Below are 25,273 nucleotides of genomic sequence, written 5' to 3'. Positions count from 1 at the left end.
TACAGCCCTCTCGCAGTGTCCGGAGCAAGTATGGTGGGTCTGACACACCGGTGTCAATGTGTTCTTTTTTCCATTTCCAGGAGTGTATTAGCCTACCAAATCACTTGGATTAATTTAAAACTGTCTGAACCTTTCTGAATTATTAATTTTTGTCTGTTTTGCACAGATCTTCCTTATTTTTCAAGTAAAATGTACAGCACACTTCTGTTTGGGTAAGATAATGCCATTGGCTGTTTTATATGTCTTTAGTGCCTAATAATTCAGTGCTATGTTTTGCACTTCTTTCTCAGGGTTTAAATTTGTGTTTGTAATTTTGAGACATCCTTCACATATAAGATAAAGGAAATCGGAGCTCGTACTGAGGTGTTCAGACATTTATTTTTCTGTCACGCTATCTGTGAGTGGAACAGAGGGGGGGGGGGGGGGGAATATGACTTTGGCGGGAATAGTGCCCTCCGCCACAGACTGCTTGGTGGCTAGCGGGGTATGTATGTAGATTTAGATATGTAGATGTAGATTTAGGTGGATCACCCTCAAGAGATGGATGATCTTTTTTGATTTAGTTGTCCATTTCTTAACTGTTGAAAATGAGGGGAACAAACTTCCTATAAACCACCACTGGTGATAAATGCTTAAAAAAAAGATATTTTTATTTTCTTCCAATATCCATCACAGTTGTGATAATTGTCATTTCTTTGCGGTGATTATTGGACCATCATGTCCATTTTAAAACCATAACCTTAGACGTAAGTATAATCATACAGTCCACCAATGTACATGTAAGTAACCAGACATTCATTACTTGTCACTAGAAGTCATTATGCTGTGTTTGATGGGAAAGAAATTGCATTATATACTCTTACAAAGTTTAATGTTTTGTGTTCATGTAGTGATTTCTAGTGGCAAGTAATTAACATTTGGTTGCTCACATGTGCATTGGTATACTGTATGGTTACACGTAAGTCTATGACTGTGGTTTGAAAATGGACATGATGGTCCGAAACTAGTCACCACTTAGAAATGACTATTATCGCAATAAAAATATTTAATACCCAAGTTGCTGGCCCTATCTTCCATCAGTATATTGGAAATTCATAAAGAATTTGATGATGGCACAGTATTCCAGTTACCCAGTTGAAAAACACACACACACACACACACACACACACACACACACACACACACACACACACACACACACCAAACCAAGAAATTTCTACCTTAATAAAACAAAAATACTCTGAGAAAATGTTGCTTAGGCATGAAACTTCAAAATGTTTCTTTGAGCTGTGCATTTTGACGTATAGAGTGTGGTGATATTATTCCTAAATGTGTGTTTGCAAATAGGGTTTCACTAAAGATATCAGTGGGATTTGGTATAGGCACATTGTGCAAGTCCAGTACCACACATGACAGGACCACGTCTTAGGATTTAGCCTATATTTTTTTAATGTGCTGTTGTCCATCATGATAACGATTGTGCCGTTATACCATCTTTTATCATGGTTCTCAACTGAAGAGACTGATACATGATATTGCTTCTCTTTGAAGTACCCTAATAGCACTCCAAATGTAAGTTTGTGTAATTCTTATTCTGAGTGTTCTTATGAGGGGTGGTCAAATAAAAATGAGGGAGATGGAAAGAAGTGAGTAAACTGTTTATTATCTCAAAAGTAATCACAATAACTATTAATACATTTATCCCACCGAGAGACAAGATGGTCAATGCCTTTGTGGTAAAATATTTGCAGTTGTCTATGGAACCACAATTGTATGGAGGTGAACCCTTCTTCCAAAGTAAATTGACAGCCACAAATGTCTTTCTCCATGGCTTGAAAAATATGGAAATTGCATGATAAGAGATCAGGACTGCATGGAGGATGTGTAACGGCTTCCTAGTGAAACTTCTGGAGCCTGCTCAAAACAACCGTGGCAACATGTGGATAGGTTATTACATTGGCCAATGTTGCCCTTGCAGGAGTTTTTCAAGTGCAGTGTACAAAAATGAAAAAAGGCAAGTTTATATTTTGGTTACTGACATAAAAAATATTGTACAATTTACAGCTTAAAAATTTTTGTTCTTACAGGTGTAATCTTGCAGTATTGTCCGATTACTAAACAGTGGATGTAACAGTTCTGAGAGCAGTCACATAATGTGCAAGGAACAAAATTAAAAGCAGAATTTACTATGAGCAGTAATAATCAACCTTGAAACTAATGTCACATTATAAGTCACTGTGTGAGCACACTTTGGTTCTGTAGGGGAAATAACTTCGGCATCATGTGGGCCCACCCAAGTGTTGCCAAGGTTGTTTAGAGTGAGCTGCAGAAGTTTCACTGGGAAGCCCTTACACATCTTTCATAAAATCTTGATCTCTCCTCATGGAATTCCTGCATTTTTGGAACTCTGAAGAAAGACATTTGTGGGTGTTGTTTTGATTTGGATGAAGAGGTGCCCACCAGGTACAATCACGGTTCTGTAGGCAACTGCAAACATTCTTTCATGAGGGCATTAATCATTTTGTCTCATGTTGGGATGAATATATTTAACAGTTGCAGTGATTACTTTGGAATAATAAACAGTTTACTTAATTTTTTCCATCTGTCTGATTTTCATTTGAGTGCTCCATATACATGTCAGATGGAGTTACATCTACTGCAGGAACACGGAGTGACATTGTCTCTGGCTGTTTTCTGTAAGTTTTGTATGCATTCATTCTCTTTTTCCATTTGCCCTTGCGCTGTGATGGGAATTGTTTACATTTCTATGTTTTAGGATGTAAAAGTCCCAGAAGAAAAGAGAGCAAAAGATAAAGAATAAATAGACTTCTCTCACTTAAATTATTTGAGGTAGAAATAAATCACACTTCAGGGTAAGGGAAGACAAAATTTGATAAATTGTCAGTGTATTTTACCAGGTGCAGCTTCTGGTGAAAACTATGATTATATCTACCATAAAATGATTTTGATTTCTTTTTTCAGTACATTGTGGAACGACATGGGAAAACTCTGTTGCCTCAGTATTTGGGAATGTACAGACTGACAGTTGACGGAGTGGAGCATTACCTTGTTGTCATGAGAAACGTGTTTAGCAACCATCTCCAAATACACAGGTAGAATCTCAAATGCTTTAAACTTATAACGCAAACCATTATAAATTAATGCTGGGAATTTTAATGTTAAACATTGTGAGAGCAGTACCTATCAGTATACTACCAAGTAGTTCACAAATTTTAATTAAGGTATTGTGAACTGGTTACAGTAGATTAGATTTTTATAAGTGATGAAATGGGGGCTTTTCTCAATTTTTTATCAGTTGATAGAAAGGAAGGCCAAATTACATGCCCTTTATCTTAATGTATTGTGTGTAGAAAAGCTGTACATGCCACTGTTTAATTTATTGTGCCATTTCATGACATCCAAATATTTCTGAAACCATAACAGACATGTAGTTCTTATTTGAATAATTAAAAAAAAATTGTGAACTAAGACGTACTTGAAATATCTCATAGCAGTTGTGAAACCAGGCAGAACTATGCTGTAGTTTGTGTATACTACCAGAGATGGCATCCCAAAATAACATAACTACAGCTACAAATCGAATCCTATCTGTCAAGTTGGACTGCTAATAAACTTCCTCTGGTTCACAGTATATCAGCTTGCAGTGAGAATTGGTCTATAAGTAAATAGAAATTGTGTCTGAAGAGGCCTGCCTTCGACTAAATATGAGTGTAATTCACATTAAGAGCTACTTCATTCAAGTCTCCAATTACAGGAAGATAAAAATAGCCACTTTGCAATGCTAGTCAGTTTTTCAGTTGCACTACACTGCATTTCTTTTGATGGGTGTTTTTGCATATCAACATACTAAAAGGATACTCTTATACAGCTCTATGGTAATTGTGACTGGAGGGTATGCTTTGGGGTTTATATCCAAAGTACGTCTCTGAATGCCACCAGTGTTTCAAGCTGTGGTTGCAGCATTTCTCATCTTCATGCCCAGAGCAGTACTTTAGTTTTTGACCATCTCCTTGCAACGAGTGAGAAATTTTTTCTGCAATTTCATTAGCTGATTTTCCACATAATAGAATGAAGTATATAAAGAATTACTCTACTGTGACTTGACGTAAAGCCTGGCTGATGGCTGACCTTTGCAGTCTTAAGTCCACGCAGATCGTGACATGGGACAAATAACATGGCCATGCTGATAATTTTTAAGTCCAGGTATCTGCACAATCTGGCAACACAGTAGGCTGTGGCAGTTCCTGCAGGAAGTCTTTTCTTCTGTTCAAGTTATTATGCTATATCTGTGCCCATGGTGTAGCAGCAACCAATGTGTCACCTGAATGCAACCTCTTGCTGTCAAAACCACCCTATGCCTAAATTTTTGTAGTGCCTTTTGTGTGAATGCTGAGACTGTGAGTGTAATGGAAGCACAGCTACAATGTTTTTCTCTTTGGCATACCAGTAGTAACAGTTCCATTCGATAACATTTTTGTGACAAATTTCTTGGCAGACTCTCTGGCTTTGTACACTGCATGCATAAGACCTGTCCAGCAGCTGCTGTGTCAGAGTTGCACTCCTTCGCTCTGTGTAGAAAGTGTCAGTTGCTCATCGCTTTGGAGAGTATAAGATGTTTTACTATTGTTGAGTGATGCTCAACTAAAAATGTGTGTGATTTGTGTTTCACACTTAGTAACAGTGTAGCCAGAAGATCCATTTTTATATGGTGAGTATTGTATTATACTAATATGCAAGAGATGATTATGGTCCAAAATTAATGTTACACTCTGCGAGCCAGTCAGAATACCTCATTGTGTTGTTGAAAGTTATTATTAATGCTTTACATCTAGTTTCTTTTCCTTTTAGAAGTGATTCTTCATACAACTTTTTGTCGGGAATTTGTATGTTTTCGTCAAGCCACAGTGAGTAACTGTGGTCTAATGGGTTTAACTTTGTATTTTGATTTCTTTTAGTGAATGTATGCAATAAACAATGTGAATACATTGCAGTGCAGGCTCTATAGCAATGTAGGCACATTCCACATTTTGAGGCCCATGAATGGATTCATGGAGAACTTAACACTGTTCAAAACTGATATTTAAGGTATTGAATTAGGTTTAAAGCAACAAAATTGCCCATTTTTTAAGCTACCAAGTGGAAGGGAGTCACCAATGCCAGTGTTAGCTAACATCTGCAGGGGTGCCTCATTACTCTTACATGGATTTAGCACAGAGGAACTATATTCACTTCATTCTTCCCCTGACATTCTGAACTAATTTGTGTCATTGACGCTTGAGTTAAAGTTCTTCAGAGATGTTTGTATAGTGAAAAAGTTTTATTCACAAAGCAGACATCTATGACCATTAACACAGCTTACTGACTGTACCTTGTGAGATGGCTTAATGTGTAAAGGTTTTCTTCAGAGTTTGTTAAAGAATTTCTTTCAACAATTTGCAGCTACATTAAATAAAATGGAAATAACAGCCTGGAATGCACTGGTCTGCACCGCGATTAGAACTGACAACTCACACTGCACTTGCATCACTAGACGTGTGCGGAACCACTGAATTAATGAGATGGTGATAGGAGGTGAACTCTCTTGTCCAGTATTGGTTGCTGAGCCTCATAATGCTACGTTGAAGGTAAGAATAGTTGTTACTTATTTGAAGTGCAGCATTTCTGGAGTCCAAAAATTAAATTTTCTGTCTCTGTGTCTCGTTTCACATGAGGATTATGTAGTATAAGTCATCAAAGTGGAAAGGGAATGCCAAGTGATTTTAGAGGATAATTGAGGACCACATGCAGAAGTAAATGCACTATCTCAGGGTTGCCAAATATTTGCTGTGATGTTGCCAATTCTTAGCTGTGGTAGAGGCAACTATGTGGCAAAATGCTTGCTGTGCTCATTTTATATGGACCCACGGAGGGAAGACGCGAATGCGTTTGGTATTTATGCAGCATTATCTCCTGATGCTTTTTAACGTCACCTTTCAGGCTATCTATATTTAAGGCATTGAATTAGATTTAATCTAGAATTTCTAATTTTTTGAAGTTTTCTGGTATGGAAGGGGGCTGTTAATGCCAGTGTTATATAATTTTAGCACAGGGATAGCAAAGCTAGTGATATTAGTTCCGCTTAGGCTGCATACAGTATGTGAAATATTTAAGTATATAATTTTCCATTACGATAAAATTTCCCCAAAATAGAAATGAATAAAACACGTACTTTGACAGTTTGGAACAAAAACTTATTTCAGTGGTATAAAAAGTAATTGGAAATCAATCGTATCCCCCACCCCCCTCCCACCCCGCCTCACACATGTCATGAAACAATAAGATATCGAACACTTTTGCACCTCAGTATCGACTGTGTCTGTATAGTCTTGTGTGCCACATACAAATATAATTTCATGACTATCATGAGAATGCAGAGGTATTTTTGTGGGGATGGAAGCAAGAAGAAACACAGTTAACTAATTTTTTGGATGCCACACAGTAATCAATGCATTTAAGGATTCACAAGAGAAGAAACTAAGAATTATGTTCATTAACAAAGAAACTAAGCTGTAAATTTTGACAATGTGCAATTCTGCGCCTTTATATGTTTTTCACTTTGAGCTCTATACATCTAATGAATACTAACTATCCTGTTCACCCAATCTAGCAAGAGACAGTGTGCTACATCAGATGTCCAGATCCGATTATGCACGATTCCCACTACAGAAATGCATACTTCTCGCCAGTAACGTAGTCAAAACTTTTGTAACGTCATAGGCATTGTTTTGGCAACTCTGTTGTCATAACAGATTTGTGGGTGTGGGGCCAATTGATCCTGCTAAATTCACTTGACTTTTTCTTGTCACGTCGATGAAATATTCTGAATAATTTCCACTTAAGAAACCAGATTGGGTTAATAAAGTAATATTTCTTGATTCCAAAAAAGGTTGTTTCATGCATGAGTTACCACTATTCTCACCTTTCATGTTGTGAGGTATTTACCTCTGCTATGATTGTGGCAGTGAAAGAATGTTTACTGCAGTAATGCCTTGTCCACAAGGTTGTAAAGTACTCACTGGAAAACTGTAGCTGCTTTTGAAGTAAGTTACAATTTTGTTGCAAAAGCTGTATCGTATCACATCCTTTCACTACAATTTGAATAGAGCTTTTAAATGTTTGAAGTAAGTGACAAATCTTAACCCTCCATGCTAGTTGTCTCCTGGGAATCTTTCAGGGGTAGTCATAGTTGTCTGCTTCGTGAAAACCAAGTTACATCATCAACAAAGCAAGAGAATGTCTCTGAACAGATTCAAAGCAACTGCCAGTGACAAGAATCTGTATTTTGTTCATCAATTCAGTATTGAACAAGATGGATTAAATCACGGAAGCAATAAATGAGCTTGTTAGTATGCATTACCTGTGGTAGATATTGAGGTGAAAAACGCATGAAAGTGCACAACTGCAAATTTGCTGCCTATTTTTTCTATTTTGTTTCTGCTTCAGTAGTCAGATATTCAGTTTCTTCCTGTAAATTCACAACTGGGTTTATTTCTCTGTGACATCAATGCATTAAGTCTATTATCCGTAATATCTCAACATTTTGGTGGTATTCTTAATATTACAGTTGTGTGTGACACAAGACCAGACACAGTGTGGGATCCTTACCATATAGGATTGACAGAGTAAATTGAAAAAGTTCAATGAAGGGTAGCACGTTTTTTATTATTGCGAAATAGGGGAGAGAGTGTCACTGAAATGGTACAGGATTTGGGATGGACATAATTAAAACGAAGGCATTTTTTGCTGTGGAGGAATCTTCTCATGAAATTCCAATCACCAGCTTTCTCATTCTAATGTGAAAATATTTTGTTGATGCTGACCTACATAGGGAGAAACGATCACCATGATAAAATAAAAATAAAATAAAGGAATGGAAATTAGAGCTCGTATGGAAAGATATAGGTGTTCATTCTTTCCGCGTGCTATACGAGATTGTAATAATAAAAAATTGTGAAGGTGGTTTGACGAACCCTCTGCCAGGCACTTAAGAGATTTACAGAGTATCGATGTAGATGTAGATAGTCTGTTTGAGGCTAGCAGTGCATAGTATATTACAGTTTCTTGACATTTTGGGCAAGGTCATTTTACACAAGTTTAAGTTTTGTTAAAACAAGCTGTGCAACTCATTTGTATTTTTCATGGGTGTAATTTGCTGTCAGTGTGAAGCCTTTTCTTAGATCTGTGTCTGGTACCATTGCTGTACTGAGGGCTGGCTGGAGCTGGCTGTATATAGCAGTGAGGACATTGTGGATTGTCCGTGAAGTTCTTCGTATTGCTAGTGCATTTGATACTTGTCAATATTGCTGATGATGTTTGGCACCTCGTAATTGTTCACTCACTTTCGGGATTGGTGCTGAGTGATCCTGCTAAATTCTCATAATATTTTCTTTTCATACAAAAAATGTAATCTGAACAGTCATCACGTTTGTATGACATCAAGGTTGTAAATTTGATTTTTGACCCTAGGAAGATAATTTCACACTTATATTTCAGTTGGTTTGTGTTTCATGTTGCGAACTGGCTGTGTTAACTACCGCCAGAGCATTGGCAGAGAGTTAAATGAAGCGATGTCATGTTTGCTCCAGGGTGCCATGCTCTTACCAGGATCAGAGACAAGGGTTAGTTGCTAATTCAGATCTCATTGGACTACCAATGTGCATCATCTCAGTTTTTCCTTTTCACTCATCAAATAGCCAGAACAGTATTCAGTAACAAAATGCTGAGAAAACTTTGCATTGCTTCAAAAGAATGATCAACCTATTTTTATTTATTTTTATTTTTAATCATCAACCTTCTTCTGTGATGCAGTAAATTTCTTTCGTTATTAGTTTGTTAGTATTACTATTACTATTACAATAATAATAACTATTATTGTTATTTATTCACTTGCAAGGGCTTTCCTATTGCTATTTGGTCCCGGTTCACAATGCCATTGAATCTGGAAGAATGGAATGTAGGTTGTTTTCCACACAGGATGCGCACATTTACCTTAGCATCTCATTTCATTTCTAGGGCAATAGGAAAAGCCCAGTAATTAAAGATGACAACAAGAGGCCAATGACACATGCAGAACTCCGCAACAATTTCTGTTGACTTAACGCCATGGCGACAGACCGTTATGTTATAGTATATTAGGCAACATTCGAATGTGTTGTATGGGCTCCGCTACTGCTGCAGATAGCTATTAATTTGTGATCATGACCAACATTTACCACTGACTCAGCTCCTGGTTATAGTGTTACAACTAAATAGAAGACTGTTTGATAACACTGCTGTTCAAATGAGCTATGCCAATGAATAAATTATACAATTTGTAAGATTTCTGTCAGCCTTGATCAGATCCCTAGTGGGAGCAGGCATAGTGATCTGCTTTACGAATAACAAGCAACAACACACAAAAAAGTCAAAAAGTCACTGGAAATATTCGGAGGAACCATTAGTGGCATGATATGGATTTTTTTTCATCATTGAGGGACAAAACAAGAAGGGGACATTACGAAAGCAATGAACAGGATACGTGTTTGCATTATACAGGGTGTTTCAAAAATGACCGGTACATTTGAAACGGCAATAAAAACTAAACGAGCAGCGATAGAAATAAACCGTTTGTTGCAATATGCTTGGGACAACAGTACATTTTCAGGCAGACAAACTTTCGAAATTACTGTAGTTACAATTGTCAACAACAGATGGCGCTGGGAAACTCTATAGTACGATATTTTCCACATATCCACCATGCGTAGCAATAATATGGCGTAGTCTCTGAATGAAATTACCCGAAACCTTTGACAACGTGTCTGGCGGAATGGCTTCACATGCAGATGAGAAGCTGTTCAATTGTTTCTGGATTCTGGCGGTACACCTGGTCTTTCAAGTGTCCCCACAGAAAGACGTCACAGGGGTTCATGTCTGGCGAATAGGGAGGCCAATCCACGCCGCCTCCTGTATGTTTTGGATAGCTGAAAGCAATCTCACGATCATCGAAATATTCATTCAGGAAATTAAAGACGTCGGCCGTGCGATGTGGCCGGGCACCATCTTGCATACACCACGAGGTGTTCGCAGTGTCGTCTAAGGCAATTTGTACCGCCACAGATTCACGAAGAATGTCCAGATAGCGTGATGCAGTAATCATTTCGGATCTGAAAAATGGGCCAATGATTCCTTTGGAAGAAATGGCGGCCCAGACCAGTACTTTTTGAGGCTGCAGAGACGATGAGACTGCAACATGGGGCTTTTCGGTTCCCCATATGCGCCAGTTCTGTTTATTGACGAAGCCGTTCAGGTAAAAATAAGCTTTGTCAGTAAACCAAATGCTGCCCACATGCATATCGCCGTCATCACTCCTGTGCACCATATCGTTAGCGAATGTCTCTCGTGCAGCAATGGTAGCAGCGCTGAGGGGTTGCCGCGTTTGAATTTTGTATGGATAGAGGTGTAAATTCTGGCGCATGAGACGATACGTGGACGTTGGCGTCATTTGGACCGCAGTTGCAACACGGCCAATGGAATCCCAAGGCCGCTGTTGGATCACCTGCTGCACTAGCTGCGCGTTGCGCTCTGTGGTTGCCGTACGCGGTCGCCCTACCTTTCCAGCACGTTCATCCGTCACGTTCCCAGTCCGTTGAAATTTTTTAAACAGATCCTTTATTGTATCGCTTTTTGTTCCTTTGGTTACATTAAACCTCCGTTGAAAACTTCGTCTTGTTGCAACAACACTGTGTTCTAGGCGGTGGAATTCCAACACCAGAAAAATCCTCTGTTCTAAGGAATAAACCATGTTGTCCACAGCACACTTGCACATTGTGTACATCACACGCTTACAGCAGAAAGACGACGTACAGAATGGCACACCCACAGACTGCGTTGTCTTCTATATCTTTCACATCACTTGCAGCGCCCTCTGTTGTTGAAAATTGTAACTACTGTAATTTCGATTGTTTGTCCGCCTGAAAATGTACTGTTGTCCCAAGCATATTGCAACAAACGGTGTATTTCTATCACTGCTCGTTTAGTTTTTATTGCCGTTTCAAATATACCGGTCATTTTTGAAACACCCTGTATGTGGAGTTCTCAATGTGAAAAAAATATGAAGGTGCAGAATTGCACATTTCCAATATTTACAGTTTAGTTTCTGTATTAATGAACATAATTTTCAGTTTCTACTCTTTTGAATCCTCAAATGAATTGATTAATGTGAGGTATCAAACAATTAGTTAACTGTGTTTTGTCTTTCTTTCCTTCACCACCAATATACTTCTGCATTTTTGTGGTAGTCATGAAATTCTGTATGTATTTGGCGCAAGACTGCTTGTAGACACATTTGATTTCGAGGCGCAAAGTGTTTGATATCTTACTGTTTGATGGTGTGTGAGGGAAGATTGATTTCCAATTATTTTTCATTCCACTGAAATAAGTTTTTGTTCCAAACTGTCAAAGTAAGAGTTTTAGCTATTTATATTTTGGGGGAATTGTAGTAGTGATGGAAAATCATATACCTAAATATTTCACATGCCTTATGGTGCTCAAGCGGAGACTGGTATCATTAGCTTTGCTATCCCTGCATTGAAATTATATAACACTGGCATTAGTATCACCTTTCCACACTGGAAAGCTTCAAAAAATGAGGAATTCTAGATTAAATATTATTGAATTCCTTAAATAAAGATAACATGATAGGTGACATTCAAAAGCATCAGGAGAGAATACTGCATACATACCAAATGCACTTACACTTTCCCTCTGAGAGCCATATAAGATGAGCACGACAAGCATTTTGCTACATAGCTGTCCCAGACACACCTAAGACTTGGTAACATTGTTGCAAATATTTGGCAACCCTGTGATAGTATGCTTACTTCTGAATTGTTCCATTAAATTCATTTCAGTTTGATGATATAATCCTCCAGATATAATCCTCATGTAAGATGAGACATAGAGACAGAAAATTTAATTTTCTTCTCTCCAGGAGTGCTGTACTTCACATAAGTAATAAAATGGATGAGACAGACCACCTCCCAGCAGCATCACATTAGCTCAGTGGTTCCACACATGCAAAAAAAATTGATTGACGAATCGCTTCTAAAAGAAATGGAAACGAGATATAAAGCATTAGTAATAACATTAAACAACATAGTGAGGTATTCTAATTGGATCAAAAACTATAAAATTAATTTTGAGCTATACTCACGTCTTGCACATTACTATAATACAGTACTCATCATGTAAAAATAGTTCATCTGCCTCTGTTGCTATTAAGTGTGAAATGAAAATAATAGACTTTTTGTGGAGTGTCACTCAACAGCAATAAACTATTTTATACTTTTCAAGTGGTAGCTGATGCTTTCTACACAAGGTAAAGGAAGGCAGCTCCACTGCAGCAACCACTGCCAGGAGCCAGCAAATGGGTCCTGGAGAGGTCTGACCCATGCAGCGGTCAAAGGCAGACAATCTGTCAAGAAATTTGTCACAAAAATGTTATTGTATAGAAGAGTTATTATTGGTGTGTCAGAAAGTGAAAAACAAACTGTACCACCATAACGTTTAGAATTTCTGTATTCAGACGAAAGGCACTATAAAAATTTAGGCAACAGGCCGGTTCAATTGCAAGACGCATTCAGGAAACATGTTGTGTACTGCTAGACCATGGGTGTAGATGTAGTATAATAACTCAAGCAGAAAACAAGGCTTCCTTCAGGAACTGTCACAGCCTACTGTGTGCCAGATTGGGCAGATAGGTGGATATAGAGAATTATCACTGTTGTCATGTCATTTGTTCCATGTTGCGATCAGTGCAGACTTAGACTTTGTGGCAGGCAGTTACCAGCTGGGTTTTAAGTCAAAGTGTGTACATAACGAATTACTGGAGACATTTTGTTGGTATGTGATATATCTGGTGTACAATCAAATATGATAGAGAAATATGTAGCTTTAGAAATTTTCATTAACATCTCTATTCTGCCTTGATGTCAAAGTAGTTTGGTGAATTTGCTTTGACTCCATGGAGAAAGATGGGACACACCATAGCTGTCGGTCTGCTGAAATTTGTTAAGATGATTCGCAGTTGGTTCAAATTCAAGTTGCTTGAAAGTTTTGAGGAAAAATCCAGTTATTACTTCCACAAAGATCTTATGAGTGTCCACGCAAGGGTAAAGATTATCTGGCCAAATACAGTAATTTCTTGTTAGTACAGCCTTCCAGTTCCAAGTGACATATTTTTTGTAGTCTCATTTTAAGTGCTCTCCAGTTTTCAAATGCTTCAACACAGTGACAACTTTTGTCAAGATCTAATACCCTGGGGTTAGCTTTTTCCACGTTTTAAAACCACGTGGCTCTACAAAATGACTTCACCCTTTATTTTTTCAAACCACACAAGAAAAGCAATATATAGCATATTTCACAGGAAAATACGACAACCCTGTCCTTAAAACTCAGTTGCCATTTTGTAACTTCATATAAAATGAATCCTTAAAAAAGTGTCTGCCAGTATTATCTGTTGGAAAAAAATGCATATAAACAACCAATGAATAAACACAACTAGTTGGTAACTAGTGTAGAAAATGTTTAGTCGTCATAGTGGCACTACTGAAGGCTAGAAGGGAACCAAGGCTACAGTAGGTGGTGGTGCATCTGTACCAGTCAGAAAGGGAATGACAAACAGGACAGAATGTGCACAATAAGCCCTGTAGCTAGCCAGAAACCACTGTTACGAGAAATGCTGAGTGGGATATTCATGCTGCCCCAGCCTATTTATTTAGATTATGAAGTTTTCTAGACTACATTAAATACAAAAAAAAGTGTCTTAACAGACATTTAAGTGGACAAATACAAAAAATACAGTCCATTGTTTGCAAAAACTAAAATAATTATGAAGAAAACACTTGCTTGGGGTTACTCAGATATCCTTCTCGGGCATGTAACGGATAAGACCAATCTCAATAACTACTGTTTCTTGTGGGAAACTCACTAAAACTGCAGGCTGTATGGACAGTTTCTCCCTGAAGCTTTTTAAGAATATTTTTATTACACAGTTTTACAGGTTTCCTCCCCCTCTCCCTCTCTCCCTCTCTCCCTCTCTCCCTCTCTCCCTCTCTCCCTCTCCCTCTCCCTCTCTCCCTCCCTCCCCCCTCTCTTTCTCTTTGTTTTCTTTTCTTTCCATATTTTTTTCTTCAAAAAACACCTTGCTGCACTTGAGTGAATGATTTGCATAGTGATTTGTTCACTTTTCCAGTATTTTATATGGCATCACTGATTACGGGATCATTTTTCAGTTCATCTGCCAAAACTCTCCATGAGCTCTGCTGTCTCTTCAGGGGGTGACCAAGTTCATTCCTCATGAACACTTGAAATAAGCTGTTTTCTGTTGTGTGAACAAGGTTCTTTGAAGACTATATCCTGTAGTCTCGTGTACAGGTGTTCTATAGGTTTAGGTCTGACCTGTTCCAGGCAGCTCTTTGCAAACAGTAGGGAATGTTCTTTCCATAAGTGCCATTGTTTGTTTGGTTGTGTGAATTGTCACTCCATCATACATAAGAACGGAATTTTATAGATTTGTGAAAATACCATTCTGGACTGCTTGTGCTCCCTAGTAATTATCAGCATTGATGGTCCTTTCTGCATCAACCATGCACAGTTCAGTTTTTCCGTAGCCACAGATGCCGTCGGCAACCGGACCACCACAACATCACTTGCCAGTTGCAACTGTGGGAATGTGGTCACTATGATTAATCAAGTAATACAGACTAGCATAAAGTTCACATAGTCAGCACCATCTGTTTGTGTAAAGTGGTACTACCTCTACAGAGCATCAAACCTTGGTGATTCTGTTAGTGACAAAGAACTTCTTGTCCACCTGTACTCTGGGAACAGCAGTGCTCTTATTGCAAAGTGTTGCCAGTAAAAAAGCTGCTGTTTCTACAATTCAAAAATGAATTTATTACTAACGAAACTTTCTTATGCACCATTCTATAATATAGAAATATTATTTACATGTGCATTACTTTTTTATGTCTTTCAGTCCTGGTGTAGGCTACTAGGGAGAACCTTTATTTCCGAACTTAAACGTAATAATGGAGTCATGAAGCAAGCAAGAGTACTTGTTTTGCGCATACACTCCAAGTAAAAGTGGGCCACTCCAACAAATCGGAGATCTCACGACGTGCCTTTTTGAGGATGGAGCGACCCCCACTCCGGTGACTGGACATGTCGATTAATAATTATTAAAAAAGCAGTGAAAATAGAAGATCAGTTATTATATGGACTATATGCAAGTCCTTGCAATTTTTGCACCTGGGGCATCCATCAGATACCTCACTCTGTATGTATGAACATCAATATTGTAACACAGAGCACAGCTCAGTAAGCTACACTGACTAATAGAAGTTTTACAAAGTTCACAAGTTGTGATAATTAACATAGATGTTTGTATAATACATGATGTACTGTAATGAGAAAGTACTAGACATAAGATGTGCACATTTCAACTAAGTGGCGCCAAACCTGAAAATACCGAACAAAGGATATGCACTAATTGATGCCCAGTTACAGACTCAGAACTAACATAGATTTATACATTTTTTACCACTGGGCACTAGCTGACTGGCATAGTAACTGTGCTTATTGAAAACATGTCCACAACTGATAGAGAAATGTCAGATTTTGGGTTAATTTTGGAAATGCAGTGTTCCTTCTCTGTGTCACTTTCTACCATACACTGTCCAAACTGTAAGTTCACACAATTGTGTCCTAAGTTATCTGGTCTCATTTCAATGAATATAAATATTATATATACATTTGGTGTAACAAAACCACTGTGACGGTGTTACAACTCGTGATGTATCTGTATACAACAGTTTTAATTCATAAAGGATATTGAGCATGTGGGAGAGCATTTAGATTTAATCTTAGATATGTAGCCAGTTAACAGTCTTCCTATGAAGAAAATCGTCAAAAATGCCATGGCCAATCAAAATGTATGCCACTGGACAGTATAGCTAGGCAACTGTAAATCACTACGGAAGTAATTTTTTATGTGAAAACAATAGTTCTTTGGCAATGTCTCTTAAAGTGTGATTCATTTGATTCATTTCACTGCACCAATCACCTATTTTTGTTTCAATGATACCAATACAATTTGGAAAGGTTTGGGGTTAATTATTACACCAGGGCTTCTTGTTGTTATGGCACAACTGTCCATACCAGTTGACCAATTTCTGGTCAAAAGGTACACTGCAGCTTGACCAACAATTAACAGCATTGTATCTTGGTAACATTTGTTTCATGTTGAAGAAAGTATATGAAAGTCCTCCCCCCCCCCCCCCCCTTCCCCCCTGCAGCCCCTCTTTCCCCACCTATTATTCAACATGGCAGAGATCCTGAAAGAAAGCCTGCAATTCATCAGATTGTTTTCGCTCTCAAAATTGAAATCAAATATCCAGATTTCATCACACACTATGATGCCATAAAAAAATTCTGGAGTGACTACTTATAAATTTGAAAGATTATTATATTCTGTCATCCTGGTTTTCATTGTCTTCCTTGTCAACAGTTATGGGGCCTGGCAATCATAACTCTTGCTTTACTCCAATCACTCAGTTAATATTAATACAGATCCTTTTCCCATACATGCATGCTCCACGAGATGTTTTGTATAGGCAAAAACTATTCACTGCTCCAAAGAAAGTGGTTAGAGTAATGTGTGGGGCTCATAGTTGCATATCTTGTAGGCATATGTTTAAAAGGTTAGGAATTCTTACAACAGCCTCAAAGTACATGTACTCAGTAATGAAATTTGCTCTCAACAACATGGACGAGCGTGACATTCATTATTATAATACCAAAAGAAAGACAGGCTTACACTATCCTCTACTTAACCTATCTTTGGCACAGAAAGGGGTAAAATATGCTGTTGTAAAACTTTTCGATAAATTACCAGATGAAATAAAATTTCTGACAGACAGCAGTAATAGTTTCAAAAATAAATTGAAATCTTATCTCCCTGACAACTCCTTCTATACCATAGATGAATTTCTGAATAGGAATAACTAATTATATAGGTATAATATATGCATTTTGTGCCATTTAAGGGATAGAGTAGGTAACAAAAAAAAAAAAAAAATTTAAGGATCCATGATTCGTGTGTGTATTTCGTATGCACATGACACATTCCACATCATAATTGTCACTGTAAGGTTGATCAATGAAACATGTAATTAACGAACTATAATAGATGTTTGTAGTACGAATCTTTAACTCTGCAGTAGAATGTATGATGTTATTGTATTTCCTTTTAGATTGTAACTCGTTGTTAAACTGGGACTCAGATCTGGGTCCGTGTCTTCTTTCACGGACAGTTGTGTGGGTAACACATTTGTCAACATGAACTTTTTTCCAGGACTGCCAATCCAGTAAAGAATATGGCAGGGTCTCTGTAAAGTTTCTGATACGCAGGTTGAAGTTGTGAGACATGTTGAGTGTCATATCTGGATAGCACAGTTGTTAACAGTATTGCCCATGAAGTTGATAAATAGAGAGAGAGAGGGGGGGGGGGGGGGATGGACTCAGTTAAATAAAGCTGTACACAAACAATTTTTATCTTGAGTATATCTTAGTGTCTGTTAAAATAAGGCAAAACTGTCATCAATCTGAAGGTGTTTTGAACACCACAGTGCTTTACTAGACATGACTGTTGGAGAAGGTATGCAACTGCCTTCCTTTTTCCAATTTACTTGCCAAGCCAGTTATAGGGGAACATACCATTGTAAATCAACTCCGAGCTGCTGTGCAACTAAACTTTTTTCACCCTAACAAACCCTGCCAGAGATGGAAGTAGTTATTTGAAAATCAAATGCCTGCTCACCAATATGAGCTTGAGGACTAATACTTACTGCCACGAGAGAAATTTAGTGCACACCATGAATGTAAATGTTAGTTAAGTAACAAAATTAAAATTCTCCCTGCCTCTGTCACTCCTCCCCCCCCCCCCTCCGTCGTGCTTCCCCTCTCTCCCACTCCCCTCTTCCTCCTCCCTCCTACTTACCCCTCCCTCCTACTTCCCATTTCTTCTCTCCCACTTGCCCCTCCCTCTCAGTTTCCCTTCTCCACTACTTCCCTTTCTCTCCCTCCCATCCCACTTGGCCCTCCGTGCCACTTACTCCCCATCCTAGTTTCCCTTCCCTCCCACTTCCCCCCTGTCCTACTTTCCCTACCCTCCCACTTCCCCCAGCCTTGTAATCGTCCATTCCCTCCCTCTTCCCCCAGCCTTGTACTCGTCCATTCCCTCCCACTTCCCCCAGCCTTGTACTCGCCCACTCCCTCCCACTTCCCCCAGCCTTGTACTCGCCCACTCCGTCCCACTTCCCCCAGCCTTGTACTCGCCCACTCCGTCCCACTTCCCCCAGCCTTGTACTCGCCCACTCCCTCCCACTTCCCCCAGCCTTGTACTCACCCACTCCCTCCCACTTCCCCCAGCCTTGTACTCACCCACTCCCTCCCACTTCCCCCAGCCTTGTACTCGCCCACTCCCTCCCACTTCCCCCAGCCTTGTACTCGCCCACTCCCTCCCACTTCCCCCAGCCTTGTACTCGCCCACTCCCTCCCACTTCCCCCAGCCTTGTACTCGCCCACTTCCTCCAGCCTTGTACTCGCCCACTCCCTCCAGCCTTGTACTCGCCCACTCCCGCCCACTCCCTCCCACTTCCCCCAGCCTTGTACTCGCCCACTCCCTCCCACTTGCCCCAGCCTTGTACTCGTCCATTCCCTCCCACTTCCCCCAGCCTTGTACTCGCCCATTCCCTCCCACTTCCCCCAGCCTTGTACTCGCCCACTTCCTCCAGCCTTGTACTCGCCCACTCCCTCCAGCCTTGTACTCGCCCACTCCCGCCCACTCCCTCCCACTTCCCCCAGCCTTGTACTCGCCCACTCCCTCCCACTTGCCCCAGCCTTGTACTCGCCCACTCCCTCCCACTTGCCCCAGCCTTGTACTCGCCCACTCCCTCCCACTTGCCCCAGCCTTGTAATCGTCCATTCCCTCCCTCTTCCCCCAGCCTTGTACTCGTCCATTCCCTCCCACTTCCCCCAGCCTTGTACTCGCCCACTCCCTCCCACTTCCCCCAGCCTTGTACTCGCCCACTCCGTCCCACTTCCCCCAGCCTTGTACTCGCCCACTCCGTCCCACTTCCCCCAGCCTTGTACTCGCCCACTCCGTCCCACTTCCCCCAGCCTTGTACTCGCCCACTCCCTCCCACTTCCCCCAGCCTTGTACTCGCCCACTCCCTCCCACTTCCCCCAGCCTTGTACTCACCCACTCCCTCCCACTTCCCCCAGCCTTGTACTCACCCACTCCCTCCCACTTCCCCCAGCCTTGTACTCGCCCACTCCCTCCCACTTCCCCCAGCCTTGTACTCGCCCACTCCCTCCCACTTCCCCCAGCCTTGTACTCGCCCACTCCCTCCCACTTCCCCCAGCCTTGTACTCACCCACTCCCTCCCACTTCCCCCAGCCTTGTACTCGCCCACTCCCTCCCACTTCCCCCAGCCTTGTACTCGCCCACTCCCTCCCACTTCCCCCAGCCTTGTACTCGCCCACTCCCTCCCACTTCCCCCAGCCTTGTACTCGCCCACTTCCTCCAGCCTTGTACTCGCCCACTCCCTCCAGCCTTGTACTCGCCCACTCCCGCCCACTCCCTCCCACTTCCCCCAGCCTTGTACTCGCCCACTCCCTCCCACTTGCCCCAGCCTTGTACTCGTCCATTCCCTCCCACTTCCCCCAGCCTTGTACTCGCCCATTCCCTCCCACTTCCCCCAGCCTTGTACTCGCCCACTTCCTCCAGCCTTGTACTCGCCCACTCCCTCCAGCCTTGTACTCGCCCACTCCCGCCCACTCCCTCCCACTTCCCCCAGCCTTGTACTCGCCCACTCCCTCCCACTTGCCCCAGCCTTGTACTCGCCCACTCCCTCCCACTTGCCCCAGCCTTGTACTCGCCCACTCCCTCCCACTTGCCCCAGCCTTGTACTCGCCCACTCCCTCCCACTTCCCCCAGCCTTGTACTCGCCCACTCCCTCCCACTTCCCCCAGCCTTGTACTCGCCCACTCCCTCCCACTTCCCCCAGCCTTGTACTCGCCCACTCCGTCCCACTTCCCCCAGCCTTGTACTCGCCCACTCCGTCCCACTTCCCCCAGCCTTGTACTCGCCCACTCCCTCCCACTTCCCCCAGCCTTGTACTCACCCACTCCCTCCCACTTCCCCCAGCCTTGTACTCACCCACTCCCTCCCACTTCCCCCAGCCTTGTACTCGCCCACTCCCTCCCACTTCCCCCAGCCTTGTACTCGCCCACTCCCTCCCACTTGCCCCAGCCTTGTACTCGTCCATTCCCTCCCACTTCCCCCAGCCTTGTACTCGTCCATTCCCTCCCACTTCCCCCAGCCTTGTACTCGCCCACTCCCTCCCACTTCCCCCAGCCTTGTACTCGCCCACTCCCTCCCACTTCCCCCAGCCTTGTACTCGCCCACTCCGTCCCACTTCCCCCAGCCTTGTACTCGCCCACTCCGTCCCACTTCCCCCAGCCTTGTACTCGCCCACTCCCTCCCACTTCCCCCAGCCTTGTACTCACCCACTCCCTCCCACTTCCCCCAGCCTTGTACTCACCCACTCCCTCCCACTTCCCCCAGCCTTGTACTCGCCCACTCCCTCCCACTTCCCCCAGCCTTGTACTCGCCCACTCCCTCCCACTTCCCCCAGCCTTGTACTCGCCCACTTCCTCCAGCCTTGTACTCGCCCACTCCCTCCAGCCTTGTACTCGCCCACTCCCGCCCACTCCCTCCCACTTCCCCCAGCCTTGTACTCGCCCACTCCCTCCCACTTGCCCCAGCCTTGTACTCGTCCATTCCCTCCCACTTCCCCCAGCCTTGTACTCGCCCATTCCCTCCCACTTCCCCCAGCCTTGTACTCGCCCACTTCCTCCAGCCTTGTACTCGCCCACTCCCTCCAGCCTTGTACTCGCCCACTCCCGCCCACTCCCTCCCACTTCCCCCAGCCTTGTACTCGCCCACTCCCTCCCACTTGCCCCAGCCTTGTACTCGCCCACTCCCTCCCACTTGCCCCAGCCTTGTACTCGTCCATTCCCTCCCACTTCCCCCAGCCTTGTACTCGCCCATTCCCTCCCACTTCCCCCAGCCTTGTACTCGCCCATTCCCTCCCACTTCCCCCAGCCTTGTACTCGCCCATTCCCTCCCACTTCCCCCAGCCTTGTACTCGCCCATTCCCTCCCACTTCCCCCAGCCTTGTACTCGCCCACTCCCTCCCACTTCCCCCAGCCTTGTACTCGTCCATTCCCTCCCACTTCCCCCAGCCTTGTACTCGCCCACTGCCTCCCACTTGCCCCAGCCTTGTACTCGCCCACTCCCTCCCACTTGCCCCAGCCTTGTACTCGCCCACTCCCTCCCACTTGCCCCAGCCTTGTACTCGCCCACTCCCTCCCACTTGCCCCAGCCTTGTACTCGCCCACTCCCTCCCACTTGCCCCAGCCTTGTACTCGCCCACTCCCTCCCACTTGCCCCAGCCTTGTACTCGCCCACTCCCTCCCACTTCCCCCAGCCTTGTACTCGCCCACTCCCTCCCACTTCCCCCAGCCTTGTACTCGCCCACTTCCTCCAGCCTTGTACTCGCCCACTCCCTCCAGCCTTGTACTCGCCCACTCCCACCCACTCCCTCCCACTTCCCCCAGCCTTGTACTCGCCCACTCCCTCCCACTTGCCCCAGCCTTGTACTCGTCCATTCCCTCCCACTTCCCCCAGCCTTGTACTCGCCCATTCCCTCCCACTTCCCCCAGCCTTGTACTCGCCCATTCCCTCCCACTTCCCCCAGCCTTGTACTCGCCCACTCCCTCCCACTTCCCCCAGCCTTGTACTCGTCCATTCCCTCCCACTTCCCCCAGCCTTGTACTCGCCCACTGCCTCCCACTTGCCCCAGCCTTGTACTCGCCCACTCCCTCCCACTTGCCCCAGCCTTGTACTCGCCCACTCCCTCCCACTTGCCCCAGCCTTGTACTCGCCCACTCCCTCCCACTTGCCCCAGCCTTGTACTCGCCCACTCCCTCCCACTTGCCCCAGCCTTGTACTCGCCCACTCCCTCCCACTTGCCCCAGCCTTGTACTCGCCCACTCCCTCCCACTTCCCCCAGCCTTGTACTCGCCCACTCCCTCCCACTTGCCCCAGCCTTGTACTCGCCCACTCCCTCCCACTTGCCCCAGCCTTGTACTCGCCCACTCCCTCCCACTTGCCCCAGCCTTGTACTCGCCCACTCCCTCCCACTTGCCCCAGCCTTGTACTCGCCCACTCCCACCCACTTGCCCCAGCCTTGTACTCGCCCATTCCCTCCCACTTCCCCCAGCCTTGTACTCGCCCATTCCCTCCCACTTCCCCCAGCCTTGTACTCGCCCACTCCCTCCCACTTCCCCCAGCCTTGTACTCGTCCATTCCCTCCCACTTCCCCCAGCCTTGTACTCGCCCACTGCCTCCCACTTGCCCCAGCCTTGTACTCGCCCACTCCCTCCCACTTGCCCCAGCCTTGTACTCGCCCACTCCCTCCCACTTGCCCCAGCCTTGTACTCGCCCACTCCCTCCCACTTGCCCCAGCCTTGTACTCGCCCACTCCCTCCCACTTGCCCCAGCCTTGTACTCGCCCACTCCCTCCCACTTGCCCCAGCCTTGTACTCGCCCACTCCCTCCCACTTCCCCCAGCCTTGTACTCGCCCACTCCCTCCCACTTGCCCCAGCCTTGTACTCGCCCACTCCCTCCCACTTCCCCCAGCCTTGTACTCGCCCACTCCCTCCCACTTGCCCCAGCCTTGTACTCGCCCACTCCCTCCCACTTGCCCCAGCCTTGTACTCGCCCACTCCCTCCCACTTGCCCCAGCCTTGTACTCGCCCACTCCCTCCCACTTGCCCCAGCCTTGTACTCGCCCACTCCCTCCCACTTCCCCCAGCCTTGTACTCGCCCATTCCCTCCCACTTGCCCCAGCCTTGTACTCGCCCACTCCCTCCCACTTGCCCCAGCCTTGTACTCGCCCACTCCCTCCCACTTGCCCCAGCCTTGTACTCGCCCACTCCCTCCCACTTGCCCCAGCCTTGTACTCGCCCACTCCCTCCCACTTGCCCCAGCCTTGTACTCGCCCACTCCCTCCCACTTCCCCCAGCCTTGTACTCGCCCACTCCCTCCCACTTGCCCCAGCCTTGTACTCGCCCACTCCCTCCCACTTGCCCCAGCCTTGTACTCGCCCACTCCCTCCCACTTGCCCCAGCCTTGTACTCGCCCACTCCCTCCCACTTGCCCCAGCCTTGTACTCGCCCATTCCCTCCCACTTCCCCCAGCCTTGTACTCGCCCATTCCCTCCCACTTCCCCCAGCCTTGTACTCGCCCACTCCCTCCCACTTCCCCCAGCCTTGTACTCGTCCATTCCCTCCCACTTCCCCCAGCCTTGTACTCGCCCACTGCCTCCCACTTGCCCCAGCCTTGTACTCGCCCACTCCCTCCCACTTGCCCCAGCCTTGTACTCGCCCACTCCCTCCCACTTGCCCCAGCCTTGTACTCGCCCACTCCCTCCCACTTGCCCCAGCCTTGTACTCGCCCACTCCCTCCCACTTGCCCCAGCCTTGTACTCGCCCACTCCTTCCCACTTGCCCCAGCCTTGTACTCGCCCACTCCCTCCCACTTCCCCCAGCCTTGTACTCGCCCACTCCCTCCCACTTGCCCCAGCCTTGTACTCGCCCACTCCCTCCCACTTCCCCCAGCCTTGTACTCGCCCACTCCCTCCCACTTGCCCCAGCCTTGTACTCGCCCACTCCCTCCCACTTGCCCCAGCCTTGTACTCGCCCACTCCCTCCCACTTGCCCCAGCCTTGTACTCGCCCACTCCCTCCCACTTGCCCCAGCCTTGTACTCGCCCACTCCCTCCCACTTCCCCCAGCCTTGTACTCGCCCATTCCCTCCCACTGCCCCCAGCCTTGTACTCGCCCATTCCCTCCCACTTCCCCCAGCCTTGTACTCGCCCACTCCCTCCCACTTGCCCCAGCCTTGTACTCGTCCATTCCCTCCCACTTCCCCCAGCCTTGTACTCGCCCACTGCCTCCCACTTGCCCCAGCCTTGTACTCGCCCACTCCCTCCCACTTGCCCCAGCCTTGTACTCGCCCACTCCCTCCCACTTCCCCCAGCCTTGTACTCGCCCACTCCCTCCCACTTGCCCCAGCCTTGTACTCGCCCACTCCCTCCCACTTCCCCCAGCCTTGTACTCGCCCATTCCCTCCCACTGCCCCCAGCCTTGTACTCGCCCATTCCCTCCCACTTCCCCCAGCCTTGTACTCGCCCACTCCCTCCCACTTGCCCCAGCCTTGTACTCGTCCATTCCCTCCCACTTCCCCCAGCCTTGTACTCGCCCACTGCCTCCCACTTGCCCCAGCCTTGTACTCGCCCACTCCCTCCCACTTGCCCCAGCCTTGTACTCGCCCACTCCCTCCCACTTCCCCCAGCCTTGTACTCGCCCACTCCCTCCCACTTGCCCCAGCCTTGTACTCGCCCACTCCCTCCCACTTCCCCCAGCCTTGTACTCGCCCACTCCCTCCCACTTGCCCCAGCCTTGTACTCGCCCACTCCCTCCCACTTGCCCCAGCCTTGTACTCGCCCACTCCCTCCCACTTGCCCCAGCCTTGTACTCGCCCACTCCCTCCCACTTGCCCCAGCCTTGTACTCGCCCACTCCCTCCCACTTCCCCCAGCCTTGTACTCGCCCATTCCCTCCCACTGCCCCCAGCCTTGTACTCGCCCATTCCCTCCCACTTCCCCCAGCCTTGTACTCGCCCACTCCCTCCCACTTGCCCCAGCCTTGTACTCGTCCATTCCCTCCCACTTCCCCCAGCCTTGTACTCGCCCACTGCCTCCCACTTGCCCCAGCCTTGTACTCGCCCACTCCCTCCCACTTGCCCCAGCCTTGTACTCGCCCACTCCCTCCCACTTCCCCCAGCCTTGTACTCGCCCACTCCCTCCCACTTGCCCCAGCCTTGTACTCGCCCACTCCCTCCCACTTCCCCCAGCCTTGTACTCGCCCATTCCCTCCCACTGCCCCCAGCCTTGTACTCGCCCATTCCCTCCCACTTCCCCCAGCCTTGTACTCGCCCACTCCCTCCCACTTGCCCCAGCCTTGTACTCGTCCATTCCCTCCCA

At 45.6% G+C, this 25,273-nt stretch overlaps 1 protein-coding gene across 2 annotated transcripts in view; it reads left to right on the top strand.

Moving 5' to 3' along the window:
• The window catches only part of LOC126298616 (phosphatidylinositol 5-phosphate 4-kinase type-2 alpha), a 101,638-nt gene that overhangs the window by 53,760 nt on the left and 22,605 nt on the right, over nucleotides 1-25,273 (top strand). For both annotated transcript variants that reach the window (XM_049990023.1, XM_049990022.1), the window contains exon 5: nucleotides 2,983-3,113. In XM_049990023.1, the coding sequence (XP_049845980.1) occupies nucleotides 2,983-3,113 (131 nt within the window). The remainder of the gene's footprint in view (nucleotides 1-2,982; nucleotides 3,114-25,273) is intronic.

This window comes from Schistocerca gregaria, chromosome X (genome assembly GCF_023897955.1).
Source record: "Schistocerca gregaria isolate iqSchGreg1 chromosome X, iqSchGreg1.2, whole genome shotgun sequence".
Taxonomy (NCBI): domain Eukaryota; kingdom Metazoa; phylum Arthropoda; class Insecta; order Orthoptera; family Acrididae; genus Schistocerca; species Schistocerca gregaria.
This window is presented reverse-complemented; position numbering and strand designations above follow the sequence as displayed.